The 22,416-nt window shown below is 40.0% G+C and overlaps 1 protein-coding gene across 1 annotated transcript in view; it reads left to right on the forward strand.

Moving 5' to 3' along the window:
* Positions 1–22,416, forward strand: part of C6 (complement C6) — a 76,684-nt gene that overhangs the window by 41,919 nt on the left and 12,349 nt on the right. Inside the window, exons 10-16 of the mRNA XM_005889718.3 lie at positions 3,721–3,887; positions 5,290–5,515; positions 6,927–7,098; positions 7,666–7,777; positions 12,197–12,329; positions 13,231–13,419; positions 18,835–18,925. Coding sequence (XP_005889780.2) covers positions 3,721–3,887; positions 5,290–5,515; positions 6,927–7,098; positions 7,666–7,777; positions 12,197–12,329; positions 13,231–13,419; positions 18,835–18,925 — 1,090 coding nt within the window. The remainder of the gene's footprint in view (positions 1–3,720; positions 3,888–5,289; positions 5,516–6,926; positions 7,099–7,665; positions 7,778–12,196; positions 12,330–13,230; positions 13,420–18,834; positions 18,926–22,416) is intronic.

Below are 22,416 nucleotides of genomic sequence, written 5' to 3' on the forward strand. Positions count from 1 at the left end.
GCTCTAAAAGTAATACATTAAAAACGCTCAGACAACCAAGTGAGAAACCTGAGTGCTGCCTTTGATTTCTCCCTCCCTCTTTCTTGCCTCTACAAGCAGTAAGCAGTCATTCCTCCTCCTTAATATTTCTCCCAGTTCTCCCCAGTTCCTCATTTCCATGCACATGCCTTCCATTCATCATTTCCAACTTGGATTACCACAAAGGCCTCCCAACTGGTCCCTTTGCCTCTGGTCTTGCCTTATTCTACACATTTTCTGTGAGAGGAATATTCTCCAAGGCAAATCTTATCATGAAACACTCAGGCCTTAAACATGTCATGGCTTCACATAGCCTTGAAGATAAGTTCCTGCCTCACTTTCTGCCTAGCTAAGTTTCTGCCTCTCTTTCCTAAATAAGTCATGCTCTCGACTGTGCCTTGTCATTATAAATACCTCCTTCTCTGTGTAAAATTCTCTCATTCCCTTATTTTTTCTGACTGATGACTGCTCAGAACAAAGGGAATCACAGAAACTCCCAAAATATGAAGCTTATATTGTCACTGGGGGACAGCCAAGGTCACCCAGTATTAAAAATAGCCAAGCTACTTATAAGTAGATAGTTTTAAGTATCAGAGGCTACTGATGGTTTACATGTGGATGCCCATGTTGAGTATAAGCAAAATGAGAGCTGATTTGATAACTACACATTTGTATTACAGTCAAAAAAAGAGCAGTATGCAATCAACCTTGTAATGTAAACCAGAGAATATACAAATTCTATACCAGTTTGTCTTGCAATAGAATAACCTAATAAGAACGAGAATTCAATAAATCAAGAGCTCAGAGTTTGAAAAGATTAAATATAAGAATTAACTGAAAAGGAAGATTTCAAAACTAAGGTGCAAGGACACAAATATTGAAAAGAATCACCATTATAGTTATAAATAGACACTGCAAATTCAAGATATAATTGTCTGAAAGTAAAATTAATAAAACAAAGATCCAAAGTAATTCATAATAAATGCAGAAAAATTCAGATATTAACCATTATTAAAGAATATCTAATGGAAATAGAATGACAAATATAATTTAATATATGGGAATTCGTGTTCCTGAAATAGCGAGCCCAAGAAATGAAAGAGAAAAACTATTTTAATAAATAAGTAAATATATGAACGTGTCCCTGAAAGAAAGGATGAAATGTGTCTTGATTAATTATATCAGAAATATGGTTCAAATATGCAATTTCAAGGCAAATTCTAGCTAATTAACTAAATTCAAAGATTTTTAAAATGAATTCAAGTACCTTAGCTGAAAAAATAATTTCCCTATAGAATAACAACAAAATCTGGCTGGCATCAGACTTATTCACAAAATGCAATGCTAAGACAATAGAGGAATGTTCACAAACTTCTAACACAGAAAAGAAAATGTGTTCATCAGAAAGATATCTCAAAACCTGAGAGCATTCTGGAAATGTTCATTCTTGAGTACTCAATGAATAAAAACTACTCAACTGTAAAATCCCTCCAACATAGAGATGAGAAAATGTCCAAAATGAACTCATAACAGGAAGACACTGCAAAACCAGAGACTATTGCAGTGGTATCCAAACCGAATAATCAACCCAACCATCCATCCTACCCAGCTTACACATCGCTAATATTCCTGAATTGTGTCAACTCCCCAACCCAAGTTTTTAGTGCCTGGTTTATAGAACATTGTCAACTAACATTGATCAATCACAATGACAATTTGCCTAAAAACAAAGACGTATTTATGTTGTTTACTAAAAGCACACTTAAGAATATAGATATGTCTATTTCTAACCCTGAGCTAGTTTCAAAAGATAGTCTATATAAAATAGAATTTTTCATTATCTTGCTCATCATCGTTGTCATTGAGTCTCTCAGTCAAGTCTAACTCTTCTGTGACCCCATGGACTATAGCCCGCCAGGTTCCTCTGTCTATGGGGTTTTCCAAGCAAGAATACTTGAGTGGGTTGCCATTTCCTTCTCCAGGGGATCTTTCCAGGCCAGGAGTCAAACCCAACTATCCTGCCTTGCAGTGTACTCTTCACCTCTGAACCACTAGGAAACCCCTGGTTTTGATATCATATCACAGTGATAATAATTCATAAATCTGCTTGAAACTTTTGATGTGTTTTGAGGCAGCTTTGGTGTCAAACTCATGTTGTGACAATGAGAAGCTTGCATAAGAAAGAGAAATATCTATTCTTCCTTCTAGTTGTTTTGCTTATGTTTGCGCTATAGGTATCATCTTCAGTCTGAATTTTCTTTCTGGAATTTTTTTTAAGCCATTTATTCACTTGTAAGCATTCTGTTCATAGTACTTAATAGAATAATAAATAGACTTAACTCTAGTTCTTTCTTTAAGATTCCAAGCTTATCATGTATAACTCTTACCATAGTGTCATTCCACTTATGACATATATGATATCAATCTAGCAAGTCAGAATCACTGTCAGTAGGTATTTGATATATTGGTAAATAATGATTTCTCTCGTATTTCACAAGAAAAATAAAAAAAAAAAAAAAAAAACACCTTCTAAAATGTTCTTCCTATATCCCTCTTAAGCAGCTCACTTTGAAAAAGACCATAGTTTTTCCATAGAGAGAGTATTTCATCCATTGTTTTAATCATCCTAGTCTCCCTCACTGCAGAATTTCTAAACAGGGGCATGGCTGAACTTTACTGAAACTCCAGAACAGACATCAAATCAATGCCATTAACTGTTACCCATATCACTAACCTCTTTACCATTTCATTTTCTCATTACAATTTCTTATCACCCAGCTGGGCTTCTCAGGTGTTGTAGTGGTAAAAATCCACATGCCAATGCAAGAGCCTCAGGTTAGATCCCTGGGTCAGGAAGATCCCCTCGAGAAGGAAATGGCAACCCACTCCAGTATTCTTGACTGGAAACTTCCATCAACAGAGGAGCCTGGCAGGCTAGAGTCCATGGGGTCGCAGAGTCAGACACGACTGAGCACGCACACAGACTCATATTAAAGACACTATTAGTTAATAGGAATTGTCCTGAAAATGTATGTAAAAGATCTTTCCTATATACAGTAAATGCTTTACCTCTAAAGCAACATTGTGCCAACTCCTATGTTTAATTTTTCCCTTTGGTTAGTTGTACTTTTACTCCTATCTTTAAGCTTAAAAGCATTCTATCACCTTCTTCTGTAACTGTAGTCAATTATGGCATGGTGGTCCACTGAATGGGTGTCAGAAACCATGTGATTTATGTTATTCTGGGGCCCAAGACATATGCTTATATAAGTCAAAAGTGGGAGGTTTGGCATCAAAGAGCAGGAGGCAGAGTCCTTAGGCCTTGGATTACGTCTGTATCCCACCTCTTCTCTCTCCTTAGTAACCACGTGTTCTGGGCCAAATTACTTCTGGCTTCAAAGTCCATGTTTATTATAACACCTACTTCTCAGGACTGTTATGAGAATTACATGAATAATGAGAGTAGAGTGCCCAACATACACGAGTTGCTTAATAAATGGTAGCTGTTAGCACTATGGTTATCATTTCTATTATTAAACTCCCTCTAGGGACAGGAGGTGTGTTCCAGAGCTTTCACTTAGCTGACTTAATGGAGCTACAAGGTTCTGCCATCTGCTCCTTTTTCCTGTGCAAATAGGCTTTACTTTCAAGTTTGAATTTGCAATAAAATTAAACAAGTCATTTTCTTGAAATACCTTGCAGGTTCCTTTATGCAGGGATCAGAGAAATCCATATCGCTGGTTCAAGGTGGGAGGAGCGCGTATGCGGCGGCTTTGGCTTGGGAGAAAGGGAGCCGGGTTCCGGAAGAGAGGGTATTTTCTGACTGGTTAGAATCAGTGAAGGAAAATCCTTCTGTGATCGACTTTGCGGTAAGGTCAAAAAGCATTATGGGTAAGAGCTAAAGCTGTTGTCTGGCGGCCCAAACTATGCATCACACAATTCCTTTTCCATTTTCTTCTCAGATGATAAAAGAAATGTGTTTCTTTGGTGTGCATGCACAATATACCTTTTTAAAAAACATTGAATTACACATCCCTTATTTTAGCTGTTCGAACAAGCATTCTGTAGTTAGGCATTTAGAATTCATAGCATACATAAAATACCAAAAGAGGAAATTTGATGCATAAAACTGCCTAAACTTGCCTAAAGTAGGGCTCTTTATCTTCCCATGTATATAATACATTTGATTTCTGTATTTTTCTTGCAATTCTTTAGTAGATGAGCACTCCTAAATCTTCATTTATAGCTCTGTGGGATATATGAGATTTTAGATCCATTTGAAATTCTGTTTCTATCACCATTGATTAAATTTACCAGTCTTATATTTGTTGTAATTACATTAAAGGGGTTTTTTTTATTATGTCTGAAATACTTTGTCCACAAATCAGTCATATGCCACTTAAACCAGTTTTGCCTGAAACAGAAGCACATTTTTTAAAGCCACTGAAGGAGCTATTCTGCTCATTTCATTCAAATGAAAATAAAGGAATTCAACCATCATGAAAGTAGGATGATTTACATGCAGTGTGAAGATATTTGGAATTCTACAGGTTATGGTAGGAAAATGTGGTCCAGCCATCCATCTGGGCACTTGTGAGTCATACACTGCATAGAGAGTCATTCCTCTGGGGTTTTAAAATGTTGATGAGCCTTGATTTTTGTGTTAGCCCCCATATTTGTTATTGTAATTCTTCTATAGATTCTACCAGCAAGTTCATTTCTTTGTGTTCTCTTTCCACATTTTTTCACCTGATTCACCAAAAGCCAATAGTATTGTCCCTGGAAAAACAAAGAACACAGACTTCACTCTTCCCAGATCTTTCTGCTTGAGTCAAACTTGTTGATGTTTCACCAAAACATTCCTGAGCTGCCTGACTCTTAGTCACTTATCTCCAGACGCTGATGCTCAATAAGTAAGATTCTCATAAGTGACACCTCATCTGAGGCTTCCTCCATAGTAGAAGCGCAGGGAAAGTAAACTCTAAGTACATTACACTTGCTGTACTTTAAGGACAGTGAAAGCCAGCTAATCTTGAAGACTGCTGCTCTACCCAGGATAGAAGGGAAGAAGCTCCCTGCCCTCCCCTTCCCTCATGGAGAGGGCTTTTCTCTACTGGTTCAATAGACAGATATGCCGTATTCTACAATAATCGCTTTGAAGCATACTATTGCCCAGGTCTTGCCTCTGATTCCATGAGAACTGGGTGGTGATGTCAACATGTGCCAAAGAGGTGACTCTGACTAGAGCTTCCCCCTCCCATCTGCTCTTAGCTTGCTCCCATCACGGACCTGGTCAGAAACATCCCCTGTGCGGTGACAAGACGGAACAACCTCAGGAGAGCTTTTCGAGAGTATGCAGCCAAGTTTGACCCTTGCCAGTGTGCTCGATGCCCTAACAATGGCCGCCCCGTGCTCTCAGGGACCGAATGTCTGTGTGTTTGCCAGAGCGGCACCTATGGCGAGAACTGTGAGAGACGGTCCCCGGATTACAAATCTAGTAAGTGTCAGTAACTTACTAGGGGGCAGGAAACTTTCCCCTCCCCAAGGTATTCTGGGTTGGTTGATGAAAACAGCAAAACAAACAAAACTTGTCCTTGCAATTTCCACCTTATGCAAATTCACAAGGAAATTAAGCCTGGAGAAAATTAGACTCAAAAGTCAAACAGTTTGATGTCAATCTCAGCTGTAACCTATCAGCTGTGTGACCTTGGAAAAGTCACCTAACCTCTCTGTGCCTCAATCTGTTTTCCATAAAATGGGGATAAGGCCACTAAACACTCGAAAGCTATATATGTGTGTTTATGTAGTTGGGCTTCCCAAGTGGTGCTAGTGGTAAAGAACCCACCTGGCAATGCAGGAGACAGAACTAGGTTTGATCCTTGAGTCAGAAAAATCCCCTGGAGAAGGAAATGGCAACCCACTCCAGTATTCTTGCCTGGAGAATCCCATGGACAGAGGAGCCTGACGGGCTACAGTCCATCAGGTCACACAGAATCAGACACAACGGAAGTGACTAAACAACAACAACATATGAATATGAAATAAACAGCACAATGCCTATAACATAAGGTAAATAAAATTAAAAAACAGACTATAAAGTAAACTATATGATACTGATGTTATGAGTCTCTTATGCATTATAATGTAGAATAAGGATGGCTTGTAATAAGGGACAAATTAAGCCACAATCAAAATTTTCATACTGGACTAAGATATATTCATAGCTACCTCTAATCCTCTTTAGAAAGAAATGTGTCATGGGAGTAAGAATATAGTCTATTAGCTTTAGAAATGTATTTTAATATATATATTAGATAGATAGATATACTTTTCAGAAGATGTTAATATGTATACATTGCTGCTAAGTCGCTTCAGTTGTGTCCGACTCTGTGCGATCCCATAGACGGCAGCCCACCAGGCTCCCCTGTCCCTGGGATTCTCCAGGCAAGAACACTGGAGTGGGTTGCCATTTCCTTCTCCAATGCATGAAAGTGAAAAGTGAAAGTGAAGTCGCTCAGTAGTGTCCGACCCTCAGCGACCCCATGGACTGCAGCCCACCAGGCTCCTCCGTCCATGGGATTTTCCAGGCAAGAGTACTGGAGTGGGTGCCACTGCCTTCTCCGTGTACACATAGGTGTATGCATATATGTACTATGTGACACATTGCTGATAGTTGAAAATTATTCAGAGCTGTTGCCATTTTATTCTTCCTGTGGGAACAGGAAAGTAAAAACAGATGATGTATCAGCCACTTTGCACAGAGAATTTCTTCTAATCCTGACAACAACTCTATGATATGCTGCAAAGGATCCCACAGCTAAAACGCGAGGCAACCAAGTTGGCCTGGCTTCAAAGCCCAGTTCTCTGGGCTGCACTGAGATCGGTGGGTGGATGTCCCTGTCTTCCAGATGCTGTGGACGGGAACTGGGGCTGCTGGTCCTCCTGGAGCTCGTGTGATGCTACTTATAGGAGATCGAGAACCCGCGAATGCAACAACCCTGCCCCTCAGCAAGGAGGAAAACGCTGTGAGGGGGAGAGGCGGCAAGAGGAGCACTGCACGTTCTCCATAATGCAGAACGAGTAAGGATGGGAAGACAGGCACCGGAGAGAGCGGGCAGCCCCCATCCCCGCTGCTAGAGACTTGCAATATTTATTTTCTTATTGCTAAGTGAAGAAATACTTAGAATTTTACCTATTCCAACATATCAGTGAGGTGTTAGATATGCTACTACCCCCTTTCCTCTCTAATATTTTCTCTCTTTTTTATCTGTTTTATATATATATATGGGCTTCCCAGGTGGTGCTAGTGGCAAAGAACCCACCTGCCGATGCAGGAGACATAAGAGACACAGGTTCTATCTCTGGGTCAGGAAGATTCCCTGGAGGAGGTCATGGCAACCCACCCCAGTATTCTTGCCTGGGAAATCCCATGAACAGAGGAACGTGGTGGGCTATGGTCCATGGGGTTGCAAAGAGTCAGACACAATTAAAGCAACTTAGCATGCTCTAAAATATATATATACACACACATACATACATAATGTGTGTGTGTATATATATATATATGCATCCATATATGTATACATAGACATTTAAGTATGTGTACATATTTATTTTATTATACACGTCTTTTTTTTTCCCTTCTAGTGGACAACCATGCATCAGTGATGATGAGGACATGAAAGAAACTGATCTCCCTGAATTAGAATCAGATTCAGGGTGTCCTCAACCAGTCCCTCCAGAAAATGGATTTATTCGGGTAAGCATCCTGACCTTCACTTTAGGTTTGGACTCCTAAAAGGAGAACTTAGGAAGCATGCATTTTCTTTTATGTGGAGTTATTTTTTTCTTAGTTTAATAACCTATTGACTTAAAAGGTAAAAAAGGTAATATTTAGAAAGGCTCCACCACTTCCCCTCTTGAATTCCCTGAAGACATCCTCATACCTAGTTGTTAGACCAAAGAACGGCAGGGTCTTTTGTGCTCCTTGGCACTAACTCATGTGCTGATGACATATTTATGTGAGTGGAGAATGGATTGGATGACTTCTCTGCTGCTGCTGCTGCTGCTAAGTTGCTTCAGTCGTGTCCGACTCTGTGTGACCCCAAAGACGGCACCCCACCAGGCTCCCCCGTCCCTGGGATTCTCAAGGCAAGAGTACTGGAGTGGTTTGCCATTGCCTTCTCCGGATGACTTCTCTAAGAGTCTACAAATAAGATCTGACTGTTTATTTCTGAATCTGAACAAACTAACCCCCTATCTATGGCACATTATCAGGGAAACAAACTAGTTTGACTATAACATAGGCAGTGTTGAGCCTATAATGATTTATTAGGCTAAATACCTATAGAACTCTTAAGCAATCAAAGTTTTATTACCTTTTATCTTTTTTCTTTAAACCACTGTATGTTTCTATGATTAAAAACAACTTTTTTGTTAGACAGTTCTGTGACTTTAGATATAAATTTTCAGGAGATACATAATACTTAAATTGATCACAGGAGACATGTGCCTTAATCAATTTTACATTTTTAAAAGAGATTTTACCTTTCTTAAACCCAGTAAAGCCTTTAATCTGTTTCCAACTGTGTCATATTTATGATTAAAGAGCAATAAGCTTTGATTCTCCAAAGCCAGCAAATAAATAGCCACAAAACAGTGTCTGCACTATATATCTTCCCTGTTCATACATCTGCTCATGTATAAGGTGCTAGGCCTAGAGGTGTGAAGGGGGAGAAATATTTTGGAGGGGAGTAATGTCCTTGGCCACCTGATGTGAAGAGCTGAATTATTAGAAAAGACCCTGATGCTCGAAAAGATTGAAGGCAGGAGGAGAAGGGGATGGCATCACCAACTCGATGGACATGAGTTTGAGCAAGCTCCAGGAGCTGGTGATGGGCAGGGAAGCCTGGCGTGCTGCAGTCCACGGGGTCACAAAGAGTCGGACATGACTGAGTGACTGAACTGAACCGAACGTTCATTAGTCCTTACTGGAGAACCAGAGATTCTCAAACTCCAAAGTCTTGAGCAAGGCCCAGAAACTTCCGTAACAAGCAAGATCTTGTGTAATACTGGTGCTGCTAGTTGGGGAGCCACACTTGGGGAACAAATCCTTTAGGACAGGGATCAGCAAACTATACCCATGGGCCAAATCTGGTCTGCCCTCTGTTTTTCTTTTTCTTTTCTCTTTTAGTATTTATTTAGTCATGTTTGGCTGTGCTGAGTCTTTGTTGCTGCTCCGTTTTTTTCTCTAGTTGCAGCAAGCAGGGCTTACCCTTCCTTCTCACTGCCGTGGTGTCTCTTGTTGAGACACAAGCCCTGGAGTGAGCAGGTTTCAGTAGTTGCGGCCTCCAGGCTTTAGAGCTCAGGCTCAATAGTTGTGGTGCACAGGCTTAGTTGCTCCAGGGCACGTGGGATCTTCCGGGACCAGGGGTCGACACGTGTCCCTTGCATTGGCAGGTGGATTCTTTACCACTGAGCCACCAGAGAGGCCCTTTTCTTCCTTTTTCAAGTGAAGTTTTTTGGAACACAACTACATTCGTTTGTTTACATGATGACTATGACTTTTTTGTGCAACAGTGGCACAAGGTGACAGGCGCTACCTGGCCTGTAGCTGACTCTCAAGGCCCTTTACAGAAATAGTTTGCCAATCCTTGCCCTTTTCAACATTATCCTCAAAATTACACTTTGTCACATCCAGATTTCTAAATAATTTTTAATCTGTTTGCGTCAGTTGCTTACATAAAGTGTTAAAATGATTGACGTTCTAATTTTAAAAACACACAAAAGGTTTAACAGTGATTCATTATTCCAATGACTCTTCACAAAATTAGAATATATGTTTCCATTTCTACGAATAAGTTCACTCCTTGCTTCAATTTACTCTTTATTAAAGGCCTAATTCCTACCTAACAATAGTTTTTGCTCAAAAGTAAGACAATTTTGACTTTCCTAATGAGCACCTTCTAGAATTCCAAGTAGCAAAATGCCCCTTTTATGGAGTCAAAGGCAGATATGCCTCATTCCAGGCTAGAACAATCGTGCCACTGCACGTGAAGTTATCTGTTTAGTGACCAAAGGCACTTACCCCAGAGGCAAGTGACAGTGACTCTGGGTAAAGGCCCTTGCTAAGTTGGTCTAGCAGATGTGTTGACCAAAGCTTGATGGCTGCAGCATATACTTATAGGTTATAGCTTCATAAGAGAAATGAAGCAGAAGCTTGTGACAATAACTTATTTCAGAATGATTGTGAGGGAAAATGTTCAGCCTTTGAATAAAATATCCAGATCATTAATACTAGTCATCATGCCATTCCCCTTGGAAACACAGCCATATCCATAATAACCAATGATGGGATACTTTTTTTGTATTCAGAAAATTAATCATCTTCTGGGAGACAAGTTGAATCACATGGCCACGTAGTAACAAAGGTTGATAATTGAACTTTCACGTCCCTCAAAATTCCCATCTTCAATTCTCAGAGAATAACTTCCTAGTCAGTCCTTTGTACTTGCCTCCCATTCAGTAAGGAGAGACCGTTACATTACTGTCTTCCTAAAAAGGAGAGTGTTTTTCATTTTATTCAGCATAGTTATCAAGCCCTGTGTAAGGCTCAGATGGTAAAGAATCTGCTTCCAATACAGGAGACCAGGGTTTGATCCCTGGGTCAGGAAGATATCCTGGAGAAGGGAATGGCAACTTATGCCAGTATTCTTGCCTGGAGAATCCCATAGACAGAAGGGCTTGGCGGGCTAGAGTCCATGGCGTTGCAAAGAGTCAGTCTCAACTGAGTGACTAACACACAAAGATTTGTGAGGCAGAGATCTGGTAGAAGAAATACCACTCAGGCATAGGTGTGGGGCTGATAAATGTGATAAACATAAAGTAGAGCTTATACAAGTTTAAGCATAGGGGTGGGGCTGATAAATGTGATCAACATAAAATAGAACTTTGTGCAAGTTTCTCTCCAAAACCGAAAGGATGATACATGTGATGAAACTGATAAATGAAAGAGATTTCCCACACAGGAAATTCTACTTGAGTTGCGTCTCGGGACAATGGAATAGAGAAGATGTTGAGGACAGAGGAAACAGCTAATAAAGATATGGAGGCATGAAAGAGAATATCATGTGCAAAGAATGGTAGATGCCTAAATGCCTTTGTTTTCCTAGAGCATAGGTTCTATGGGAAGAAATGGCAAGAGGTGAGGATGGGGAAGTGGGTTAAGTTTCATATTCCAAGTTAAGAATATAAAACCCACATTATCTTAAAATCTTTTTGTGAACTCCCACATGCCAATAGTTGCACTTTATTTACACATTAACTGGGAAAATATGTAATGCCCAATAGGTTATTAGGAACACTTTCAAACGATTTGCAGTCAATTTGTTACCATAGCAATTACATATATTTGCTTCATATGTAGAATACATTACTTATTCAGTTTATAGCCACTGCTGTGTCGCTTCACTCGTGTCCTACTCTGTGCCACCCCATAGACGGCAGCCCACCAGGCCTCCCGTCCCTGGGATTCTCCAGGCAAAAACACTGGAGTAGGTTGCCATTTCCTTCTCCAATGCATGAAAGTGAAAATTGAAAGTGAAGTCGCTCAGTCGTGTCCGACTCTAGTGACCCCATGGACTGCAGCCTATAGTATATAGTTTTCTTATTCTTGCAATAGTAAGCCAACACATATACAGAGGGGAGTAAGTTATTAAGTAAAATATATATATATATATATATTCTAATCAATTTAAAGTAGCAATATGGAAGAAGGATTAGAAGAGGGACTAGTTAGTTGTTAGATAGGTAGATAGTTATGGTGAGTGAAGTCGCTCAGTCGTGTCCGACTCTTTGCAACCCTGTGGACTATAGCTCACCAGGCTCCTCTGTCCATGGGATTCTCCAGGTAAGAATACTGGAGTGGGTTGCCATTTCCTTCTCCAGGGGATCTCCCTGATCCAGGGATCGAGTTGAAGAGATAATATGTACTGTGAGCAAAGGCAGTGATGATGGCAAAGGAAAGGAGTGAACTTTGAGAGATATTTGGAAGTATAAATTTAGCAGACTTTGAGTAGATACAGGAATGAAGGAACAGAAAAGATCTAGGAAGGCCCTGAGGTGTTTGAAGATACCATTCATCACATTAGTAATGCGCTGATTTTGGTTTTAATTCTAGAATGAAAAGAAACAGTACTCAGTTGGAGAAGAAGTTGAAATTTTATGCTTTACTGGATTCAAAGCTGTTGGATACCAGTACTTCAGATGCTTACCAGACAGAAGCTGGAGACAAGGAGACGTGGAATGCCAACGTGAGAACTGGGCAGACCCTCTATGTGACTCTGCTAAAGAATGAACGTGCCCAAAATAAATAAAGCAAAGTCACACCCTTAAATTAGTACATTTTACCATTTTTCAGTAACTCTGGTGAAAAGATTTAGTGAAACAGAAAATAGGATTCGTCTGCTAAAGTTAGACTTCAAACTGTCTTCATATTTTAGTTCTCGCCCCTGCGTGTTAGCCGGACTGTGAGGCTTGTGCTTAAAAAGAAATTGGGGACTTTTGCTAACTGCATCCAACCACGGACATCAGCCTGGCCCAGTGTACCAAGAGATGCAAGCTAATGGGTCCCAGGGAAATGATGCTTAACTCTTACGTGTCAGAGACGGCATATCATGTGAAATGAGGTTTTCTCCTTGGAGCACATTGGCATGCTTTGCTGGAAAAGAGAGCAAGGGTTTGTAGGCTCCACATATACCCATGCTTCATCGGAGTCAAAATGTGAATCAAACTAGGTTCAGATGGGGACTCCAAAGAGTTATTATTGAATACCATAACACAAAGTTGAAATCAGTATCAATTAGAACTTCTGCCTCTGTGTCACCCATGGTGCAGCCACCTGCTTTTGGGAAAGCTCACTGGGGAGAAGAGTGAAAAAGATTATTTCTTGAAAATGTCCCAGTGATGTAGTGAAAGTTACGAATATCTGAGATCGTTTCCATAGCAAGTTCTTCCGTTAATGGAACTAAAGGCAGTTTCTCAGTGGAAGCCTGGGATCCTCAACCCCCTGTTTTTCTGCTCAAAAGGCAGCATTAACACTTAACCAATGTGGTCAGTCACATTAAAATCATTTCTTGGAATGCACAAAATCTGCCTGTATCCCTTGAGTGTTCTGCTCCACCAAAAGCATCTGAAATGTTTTTCTCTCTGCAGGGACAGAGTGCCTCAAGCCAATAGTGCCAGAAGGACTGACGCTGTCACCATTTCAGACATTATATAAAATTGGTGACTCCATTGAGCTGACCTGTCCCAGAGGTTTGGTTGTCAATGGGCCATCGAGGTACACATGCAGTGGGGATTCCTGGACACCACCCATTTCGGACTCACTCAGCTGTGCAAAAGGTAACAGCTCAGGATCCTGGGGTCTGCTAGGGTGGTGTCCTTTGAGATTATCTGTGTAGCATCCACAGAGACGCTGTTGCTTATGATGGGCTGAGTTGTATTTCACCTTGTATCGATGACGAGCTCAGGCAACACGTAAGTAGCTATTGGTCAAGTGGATACTTTCAAATCTTGGAGAGTGAGATCAATTTTATTTTCTAATCTAATACTTCAATATTTTGATACAGCACAAGTGCTCTCATATAACAAGATCAGAATTGAGAGTTAACTGAAATTTTAGCTCAAGTGGAGAGTGACAAAAAAATAATACACACTGCTTTTTGATTAATTAAATATTTTATTTTAACTTATTTGCTTGTTTGGTGAGTCACTTCAGTCCTGTCTGACTTTTTGCAACTCCCTGGACAGTAGCCCACCAGGCTCCTCCATCCATGGGGAGAAGCAAGAAGACTGGAGTGGGTTGCCATTTCCTCCTCCAGGGATCTTCTCGACCCAGGGATCATACCCACATCTCCTACAGTCCCTGCATTGCACGTGGATTCTTTACTGCTGAGGTACTGGGAGCCTATTATTTTTAATTTAGAAGATAGAAATATACAAATATTTCCCAATTTTCTAACATAGGACCAACCTCTTATTTCATAAAGGGTCTCCTGATTTGAGTTCCAAGATTTCTTTCTTGAATAAAACAAATACCTAATTCATCTTTTGCTATCCCATAGATAGAAATTTTGCTATCCCATATCAATTTCTCTAAAAAAATAAGTTTTTAAACTCCAAGTAGGGAACCTTTTTAAAAAACACTTCTGCTTAAGTCCCTTTCCCTGATTCTGATGTCATTGAGCTAAGACGGCCAGTATTTGTGTTTATATAAAATCTTTCCGAGTTAATCTGGATACAGCCAAAGTTGAGAATTACTGTTTTGAAGAGAGTTGAAGGCTTAAAGGCAACTTTTGCAGCAAGTTTGACTAGAAAATGCTTTAAAATTTTTATATGTATTGTTTACTTTAATCTTTTACAGTAGTTTCAAACCCACAATTAATTCAGAGAAACATTTTTGCAAACCATTTTAAATTACTCAATGTTTTTGACTTAGTTTTTATAAAAATAATTTTTCTCCTTCATTTTATCAGTTGATATATTTATCAACTTATATGTAAGTTTGATATATTATGTAAGTTGATATATTTAATCAACTTACACAGTTACAATAGGAATTGGCATAAATAGACTTGGAAACAAATAAAACTGACTCTTGGTAAGTCTATAACTGGACTAGTGAATGCAGAAGAGTGAAGCTGTGAAAGAGAGGAACATATAAACCCAGAAGTTCAGTTTCTGACAGGCAGCTGGCAGGAGGAGCTGAGAACTCCCATTAGTCTGGCGTGTTGGTTACTTGGAGGAAAAGGAAGGGAGCTTCATCTGTTTCATATCTTCCAAATTTCTCAACATGCTTGTTCAAGTTATGTCTCATTTTTAATCAGAGAATCCTGGAGGGTTTATCTGAGCTCAGATATGATTGGGCCTATTTTGCCTATGAAAAAACTAAAGGCAAAGAGAGGTTAAATTAGACCCAAAACCAGACAGTTTGGGTCGAACAAGCAGCTCTGCTAATTCCTCAAGCTCTCTGCTACCTTGTTTTCTTTATCCTGTTCTGTGCTTTTATAATGTCTGAAGGAAAAGGGGAAACTTAATCTCTTACATGGGTTTCCCTGGTGGCTCAGATGGTAAAGCATTTGCCTGCAATGCAAGAGACCTGGGTTCAGTCCCTGGGTTGGGAAAATCCCCTGGAGAAGGAAATGGCAACCCACTTCAGTATTCTTGCCTGGAGAATCCCATGGACAGAGGAGCCTGGTGGGCAACAGTCCATGGAGTCACAAAGAGTTGAACACAACTGAGTGACTTTCACTTTTCAACTGTTACATAACCTTAAAACTATTGATGAAGAGATCATATGGAAATCTGTGAGAACTTCAGGTTGGTATTGTGGCTTAGCTTCACTTGATTCTTGATCATACACATCAGAGATAAATGTGTTTGGGGACCACACAGTTTACAAAATTAAGATTCTCTGGGCATCTTAGGTAGATACTTCTCTTTATACAAATAACAGCATATGTATACACATACACACACCCCTCCATGTTTTTAAAAGAAATTGCAATTATAATTCAAACTGAGAGATAACGAAATGCTCTACATCGAGATAAAAGAAAGAAATACTCTATCTCATCTACTTTCTCTCTGACAACGTTGGCAGAAAGATCAATGAAAGGAGTCACAGAAAAAGAAAGTCATCAATAAAACTGAACCTCTTTCCTCTCAATGTGGCAGGAGATATGTGATATAGAGATGTCCAGGTCATTGGTTGACCAGAAAGACTTTTAATTCTTTTAATGTGAAAAAGAATTTTGCTTCCTGAAGAAATGAGATGCCATACACCTCCCCTGTCATTTTTATCCCTTCCTCTAAGAAGTTAGCACCTCCAAAGATCCCCTTGCCCTCATCACTCTTTAAAGATTGCAATGTTTTCATTTCCAGGTTGCTCACAAATTGTGCAGGGCAGAAAGTGTGAGCAGCTGAGGACCAGTGCTGGCTTCCACCTGACACTTAGTGAGGGAGCAAAGAGTCCTTTTATGTGTTCACTGATGACGTCAAACTGGTAGGCAGGGAGCAAAGCTCTGTGTGCTTGAAAACTGATGCTCTTTGGAAATGTATAACTTAGAGTCCCTCCTTGACCTGAGTAAGTGTGGATTTATTTACAAAAGCCAAAGAGACATAGCCACACAAGACACCAAAGAAAAACAAGCCCGTGTCAATGGAAATCTTAGTATCTGAGAACTTAGCAGCAGTTATAGGTCTCCATGTTCATGAAAGCTCTGAGCCAAATTTCACCAGATAGAATGAGGGTCCTAAAAGAGGAGAATAGTAGGAAATGCATAGCAGCAAAGAAGAAAATGTACCAATTTTTAAAATCTTTATTTTTGCCTCTAACATAAACGTGCTTCCCTACCAAACCTCCTGCCTGATATACCTTTCTACTTCCCTCCTTTGTCAGTTGCTTGCTTCAGAGGCCACTGCTATCGTATGGATGCCTGATTAATCAGATCCAGTCTAGGGACGTGTGTTTCATCCAGGAGGCTCAGGATGTCAGCTCCATGTTTAATTCAAAACTAAAGCTTCTTTGGGTGAGCCTCAACATAAGCAAAGATAGCCAAGATTTCCCCTTCCATATAATATACCTACTGCAATGCAGATATATAATTCACGTGAAATATGGAAGACCTGGTTTCGATCCCTGGGTTGGGAAGTTCCCCTGGAGGAGGGCATGGTAACCCACTCCAGTATCCTGAAGAATCCCCATGGACAGAGGAGACTGGTAGACTACAGTCCATGGAGTCACAAAGAGCTGGACATGACTGAGCAACTAAACACAGCATTCAGAACATAATATACCCGTGTTCTTCATTCTACTTTAATCTCCCTTCCTCCTATTCAGCATTCAATTGCTCACCTTAGCACAAGCATCATTTCCTTATAAATCTTCCTTACCATTCTCAGTTTTTGTTTTTTGCTGATATGGTCTCCTGAAATCATATTTCTTCCAAATACCTAACTCAGCTTTTAATTATAAACTCATCACTATGATTATTTGATTAATGTCTCTTTTTCCACTATTGCTTAGATTCATGGAAAAAGAGGATAACTGCTGTCTTCATTTTTCTACTTCTTTTTTCCCACCATAACATCCTAGTACCTAGAATATCGGGCAGGGATAAATAGCTACATTTGGGAGCTGTCCATTTCTCCACTGATTATTCGTATAAGAAAAGTCTGGCTTTTCATTATCCCCTAAAATCCATTTGCACAATTGTTGACACTGACATCCATATTGCTAAACTTAATGGACAATATTTCGGTCCTCATCTGCTTTGGTCTCTCAGCAACGTTCGACAGAGCTGACCTTCTTCTGCAGATGCATTCTTTCCCTGCTTCCAACACACAATGCCATCTGGTTTAGCTTCTACCTCAATGATCCCTCCGTAGCCTAATAACAAATTTAAATCTTTCCCACAGACTTCTCCACTGAGCTTTAGGCCTGAGTATCCAAATTTCTATACATCTGTTTTGTTTGGCTGTCTTAGAGAGATCACAGATTCAGCATTTGCAGAGAGGAATTCCTGAGTCACCACCCTTGCCTCCCTACCACTAACTTTTTCTAATATTTACTATTTCAGTTTAGGCACCAACATCTATTCTCTTATGCAAACCAGAAATCTAAGAATTATACTTGACAGTTCTCATAACCTACCCACAATATGCAATCTCATGCATTTTACATGCTTGAAATGTCTCAGGTTCACCCACTTCTCTCCATTTCCACCTCTGGCACTTTGATCCAAATGACCATTCTCTTTCACCCAAACTACTATAGTGAAAGTGAAAGTTGCTCAGTCATGTCAGATTCTTTTCGACCCCATGGACTGTACAGTCCATGGAATTCTCCAGGCCAGAATACTGGAGTGGGTAGCCTTTTCCCTTCTCTAGAGGATCTTCCCAATAATAACCTCATAAATCGTCTACTGTCTTGACCACCATGCCTCTCCAAATGCATTCTCTACACAGAAGCCAAAATTAAATTCTTTTCCAAATCCAGACCTGATTTTGTCACACCACCCCCTGCTAAAACCTATCAGAGATTTACCACTGCTTATGAAATAAGACAAAAATCCTTCAAAAGCCCTTTATGACCCTACACAGTTCACCGCACAGCCATCTCTCTGGCCATTTCTTGTTGCTTGCCCTTGTTTCCCTGGCTTTCTTTCAATTCCAAGAAAGTCAAATGTTCTCTCTCTGTTGAGCACTTTCATGTCTGCTATTTCCTTTCCCTCCATCATACTCCCTGTTCTCTTCCCATTTTACCGTTCATAACCTTCCTAGCTACATCAATTTGCTTGATTATATGCTTTCTCTTTAATAGCACTAATAACAGCAGAAATTCTATGTGTAGAGTGTGTTTGTTTGATTAATGTCTGTCTGCCCACAAGACTAGAATTTCTGAGAGCATGGGATCTGGGTCAAATTTTGCTCAACTCACTATCCTCAGAATCTATCACAGTGCTGGTAAATCACAGTCGTTCAATAAATATTTGAAAAACGAACAAAAATTTCACCAATTTCATTTTCTTGAACTTAATAGCAGTTTTAGGTTGGAAACGTGACAGCTCACAAGGGCTAGAAAGGACTTTTCGGATGGACTATTTCATAACAACAGATTTGAAAAAGCTAAAATGAGTGCTCTAACTCTAGGAGATAAGTGAGAACATTTCACCATAGCCTTTTCTCCTAAATTCAAACTTACCACTTGAAATCCATGCTGTGAACTGTTCTTTTCTTCATTTTCTTTTGTTTCAGATGTCCTGACAGGCTTAAGGGGTCACTGTCAACCAGGACAAAAACAGTTGGGATCTGAATGCGTTTGCATGTCTCCAGAAGAAGACTGTGGGTAAGAGATACTCTCTGGACTGAGCTTAGGAACTGAGAAAACCAGTCTAGTGTAACCAACTTCATGAAGGAGCCGGGCTTCTTAAAGCATGAATACAAAGCATATTAATTTTTAATATAACTGATACCCCTGTGCTCTGTTGAATTCTTCCTTCCCCACTGAGTAGCAGGCATTCTTAATTATCTCTCAGCCTTGTTCCCTAAGTTTGCATAGCTTTTGTACTAAAACAGTTTCATTCTGGTGATAAAGACATTTCTATCCTGTTTAAAGCATCAGACACAATTATCTCAAAGCCTTCTTCTCCCCACTAACTATAGGGGCAAAGTTGTGACTCCAAGAGGTTGGAGTAGAGAAAGAGGTATGAGCATGGACTTCACACACACATGAACACACACAAACACACACATCTCTTTGTTAGTTTATCCTTTCACATGTTGGCAGAAAGCATAAAGAAAAATGATATATCCTTATATGGCTGCCATGACTCTCTGTTGTTATAATTGCCTTTTTCTACATAAACAAACCCAGGAGTGTCGAGTGCTTATTAATGTCAGGACTACATTCATGGGAGTAAAATCCAAAGTAAGACTCGCTTAAGGAAAAATTTTGTTTCTCTATCTTACAAAATAAATTCATGGGGAAGGCAGTCTAGGGATGGTCTGGTGATTCTTTTCTTTCAGATAGAACTGGAGCTCCTTCCTGCTGTCTGTTCTGCTATGCTTTTTTTTAATCTAATATTCATACTTTATTTTTTATTGAGGTATAGCTGATACTTTCTTTCTTTTTATTAAAGTTGTCTATTCTAACATTCTTGAACTTATGTCATGGTCCAAGATTTCTCTGCTGGAGTACAATAGAAGGAAGACCAGAAATGGACACATGCTCTCTTTTTAAGGAGAGTTCCTGGGGGATTCATCATGGCTTCCATTTCACTACTCTTCTCTTGTTCACATGACCATGTGGCCCTGCAAGGGAGGCGATGAAATGCCTAGAATCAAAATCATTGGCTAGAAGGAAAAGCACTTTTTCAATAAAATTCTGTTCAATTCAGTTCAGTTGCTTAGTCATGTCCGACACTTTGTGATCCCATGGACCACGGCACAACAGGCCTCCCTGTCCATCCCCAAATCCCAGAGTTTACTCAAACTCATGTCCATCGAGTCGGTGATGCCATCCAACCATCTCATCCTCTGACGTCCCCTTCTCCTCCTGCCCTCAATCTTTCCCAGCATCAGGGTCTTTTCCAGTGAGCCAGCTGTTCGCATCAGGTGGCCAAAGTATTGGAGTTTCAGCTTCATCATCAGTCCTTCCAATGAACACCCAGGACTGATCTCCTTTAGGATGGACTGGTTGGATCTCCTTGCAGTCCAAGGGACTCTCAAGAGTCTTCTCCAACACCACAGTTCAAAAGCATCAATTCTTTGGCACTCAGCTTTCTTTATACCCCAACTCTCATATCCATACATGATTACTGGAAAAACCATAGCCTTGACTAGCTGGACCTTTGTTGGCCAAGTAATGTCTCTGCTTTTTAATATGCTGAAACTTAATATAACTTTCTTTCCAAGGAGTAAGAGTCTTTTAATTTCATGGCTGCAGTCACCATCTGCAGTGATTTTGGAGCCCAGAAAAATAAAGTCAGCCACTGTTTCCACTGTTTGCCCATCTATTTGCCATGAAATGATGGGACCAGATGCCATGATCTTAGTTTTCTGAATGTTGAGCTTTAAGCCAACTTTTTCACTCTCTTCTTTCACCTTCATTAAGAGGCTCTTTAGTTCTTCTTCACTTTCTGCATAAGGGTGGTGTCATCTGCATATCTGAGGTTATTGATATTTCTCCCAGCAAACTTGATTCCAGCTTGTGGTTCATCCAGCCCAGCATTTCTCATGATGTACTCTGCATATAAGTTAAATAAGCAGGGTGACAATATATAGCCTTGACGTACTCCTTTTCCTATTTGGAACCAGTCTGTTGTTCCATGTCCAGTTCTAACTGTTGCTTCCTGACCTGCATACAGATATTTCAAGAGGCAGGTCAGGTGGTCTGATATTCCCAACTCTTTCAGAATTTTCCACAGATATTGTGATCCACACAGTCAAAGGCTTTGGCATAGTCAATAAAGCAGAAATAGATGTTTTTCTGGAACTCTCTTGCTTTTTCCATGATCCAGGGAATGTTGGCAATTTGATCTTTGGTTCTTCTGCCTTTTCTAAAACCAGCTTGAACATCTGGAATTTCACAGTTCACGTATTGCTGAAGCCTGGCTTGGAAAATTTTCAGCATGACTTTACTAGAGTACGAGATGAGTGCAATTGTGCGGTGTTTAAGCATTCTTTGGCATTTCCTTTCTTTGGGATTGGAATGAAAACTGACCTTTTCCAGTTCTGTGGCCACTGCTGAGTCTTCCAAATTTGCTGGCATATTGAGTGCAGCACTTTCACAGCATCATCTTTTAAGATTTGAAATAGCTCAACTGGAATTCCATCACCTCCACTAGCTTTGTTCGTAGTGATGCTTCCTAAGGCCCACTTGACTTCACATTCCAGGATGTCTTACTCTAGGTGAGTAATCACACCATCGTAATTATCTGGGTCATGAAGATCTTTTTTGTACATTTCTTCTGTGTATTCTTGCCACCTCTTCTTAATATCTTCTGCTTCTGTTAGGTCCATACTATTTCTGTCCTTTATTGAGCCCATCTTTGCATGAAAGTTTCCCTTGGAATCTCTAATCATCTTGAAGAGATCTCTAGTCTTTGCCATTCTATTATTTTCTTCTATTTCTTTGCACTGATCACTGAAGAAGACTTTCTTATCTCTCCTTATTATTCTTTGGAACTCTGCCTTCAAATGGGTTTATCTTTCCTTCTCTCCTTTGCTTTTTGCTTCTCTTTTCACAGCTATTTGTAAGGCCTCCTCAGACAGCCATTTTGCTTTTTTGCATTTCTTTTTCTTGGGGATGGTCTTGATCCCTGTCTCCTGTACAATGTCACAAACCTCCATCCATAGTTCATCAGGCATTCTGTCTATCAAATCTAGTCCCTTAAATCTATTTCTCACTTCCACTGTATAATCATGATGTATTTGATTTTAGTCATACCTGAATGGTCTATGATTTTCCCTACTTCTTCAATTTAAGTCTGAATTTGGTAATAAGGAGCTCATGATCTGAGCCACAGTCAGCTCCTGGTCTTGTTTTAGCTTCTGTATACATCTCTTTGCATCTTTGGCTGCAAAGAATATAATCAATCTGATTTCAGTGTTGGCCATCTGGTGATATCCATATGTAGAGGCTTCTCTTGTGTTGTTGGAAGAGGGTGTTTGCTATGACCAGTGCGTTCTCTTGGAAAAACTTTATTAGCCTTTGCCCTGCTTCATTCTGTACTCCAAGGCCAAATTTGCCTGTTACTCCAGGTGTTTCCTGACTTCCTGCTTTTGCATTCCAGTCCCCTATAATGAAAAGGACATCTTTTTGGGGTGTTAGTTCTA

Source organism: Bos mutus, chromosome 20 (assembly GCF_027580195.1).
Source record: "Bos mutus isolate GX-2022 chromosome 20, NWIPB_WYAK_1.1, whole genome shotgun sequence".
Lineage (NCBI taxonomy): Eukaryota > Metazoa > Chordata > Mammalia > Artiodactyla > Bovidae > Bos > Bos mutus.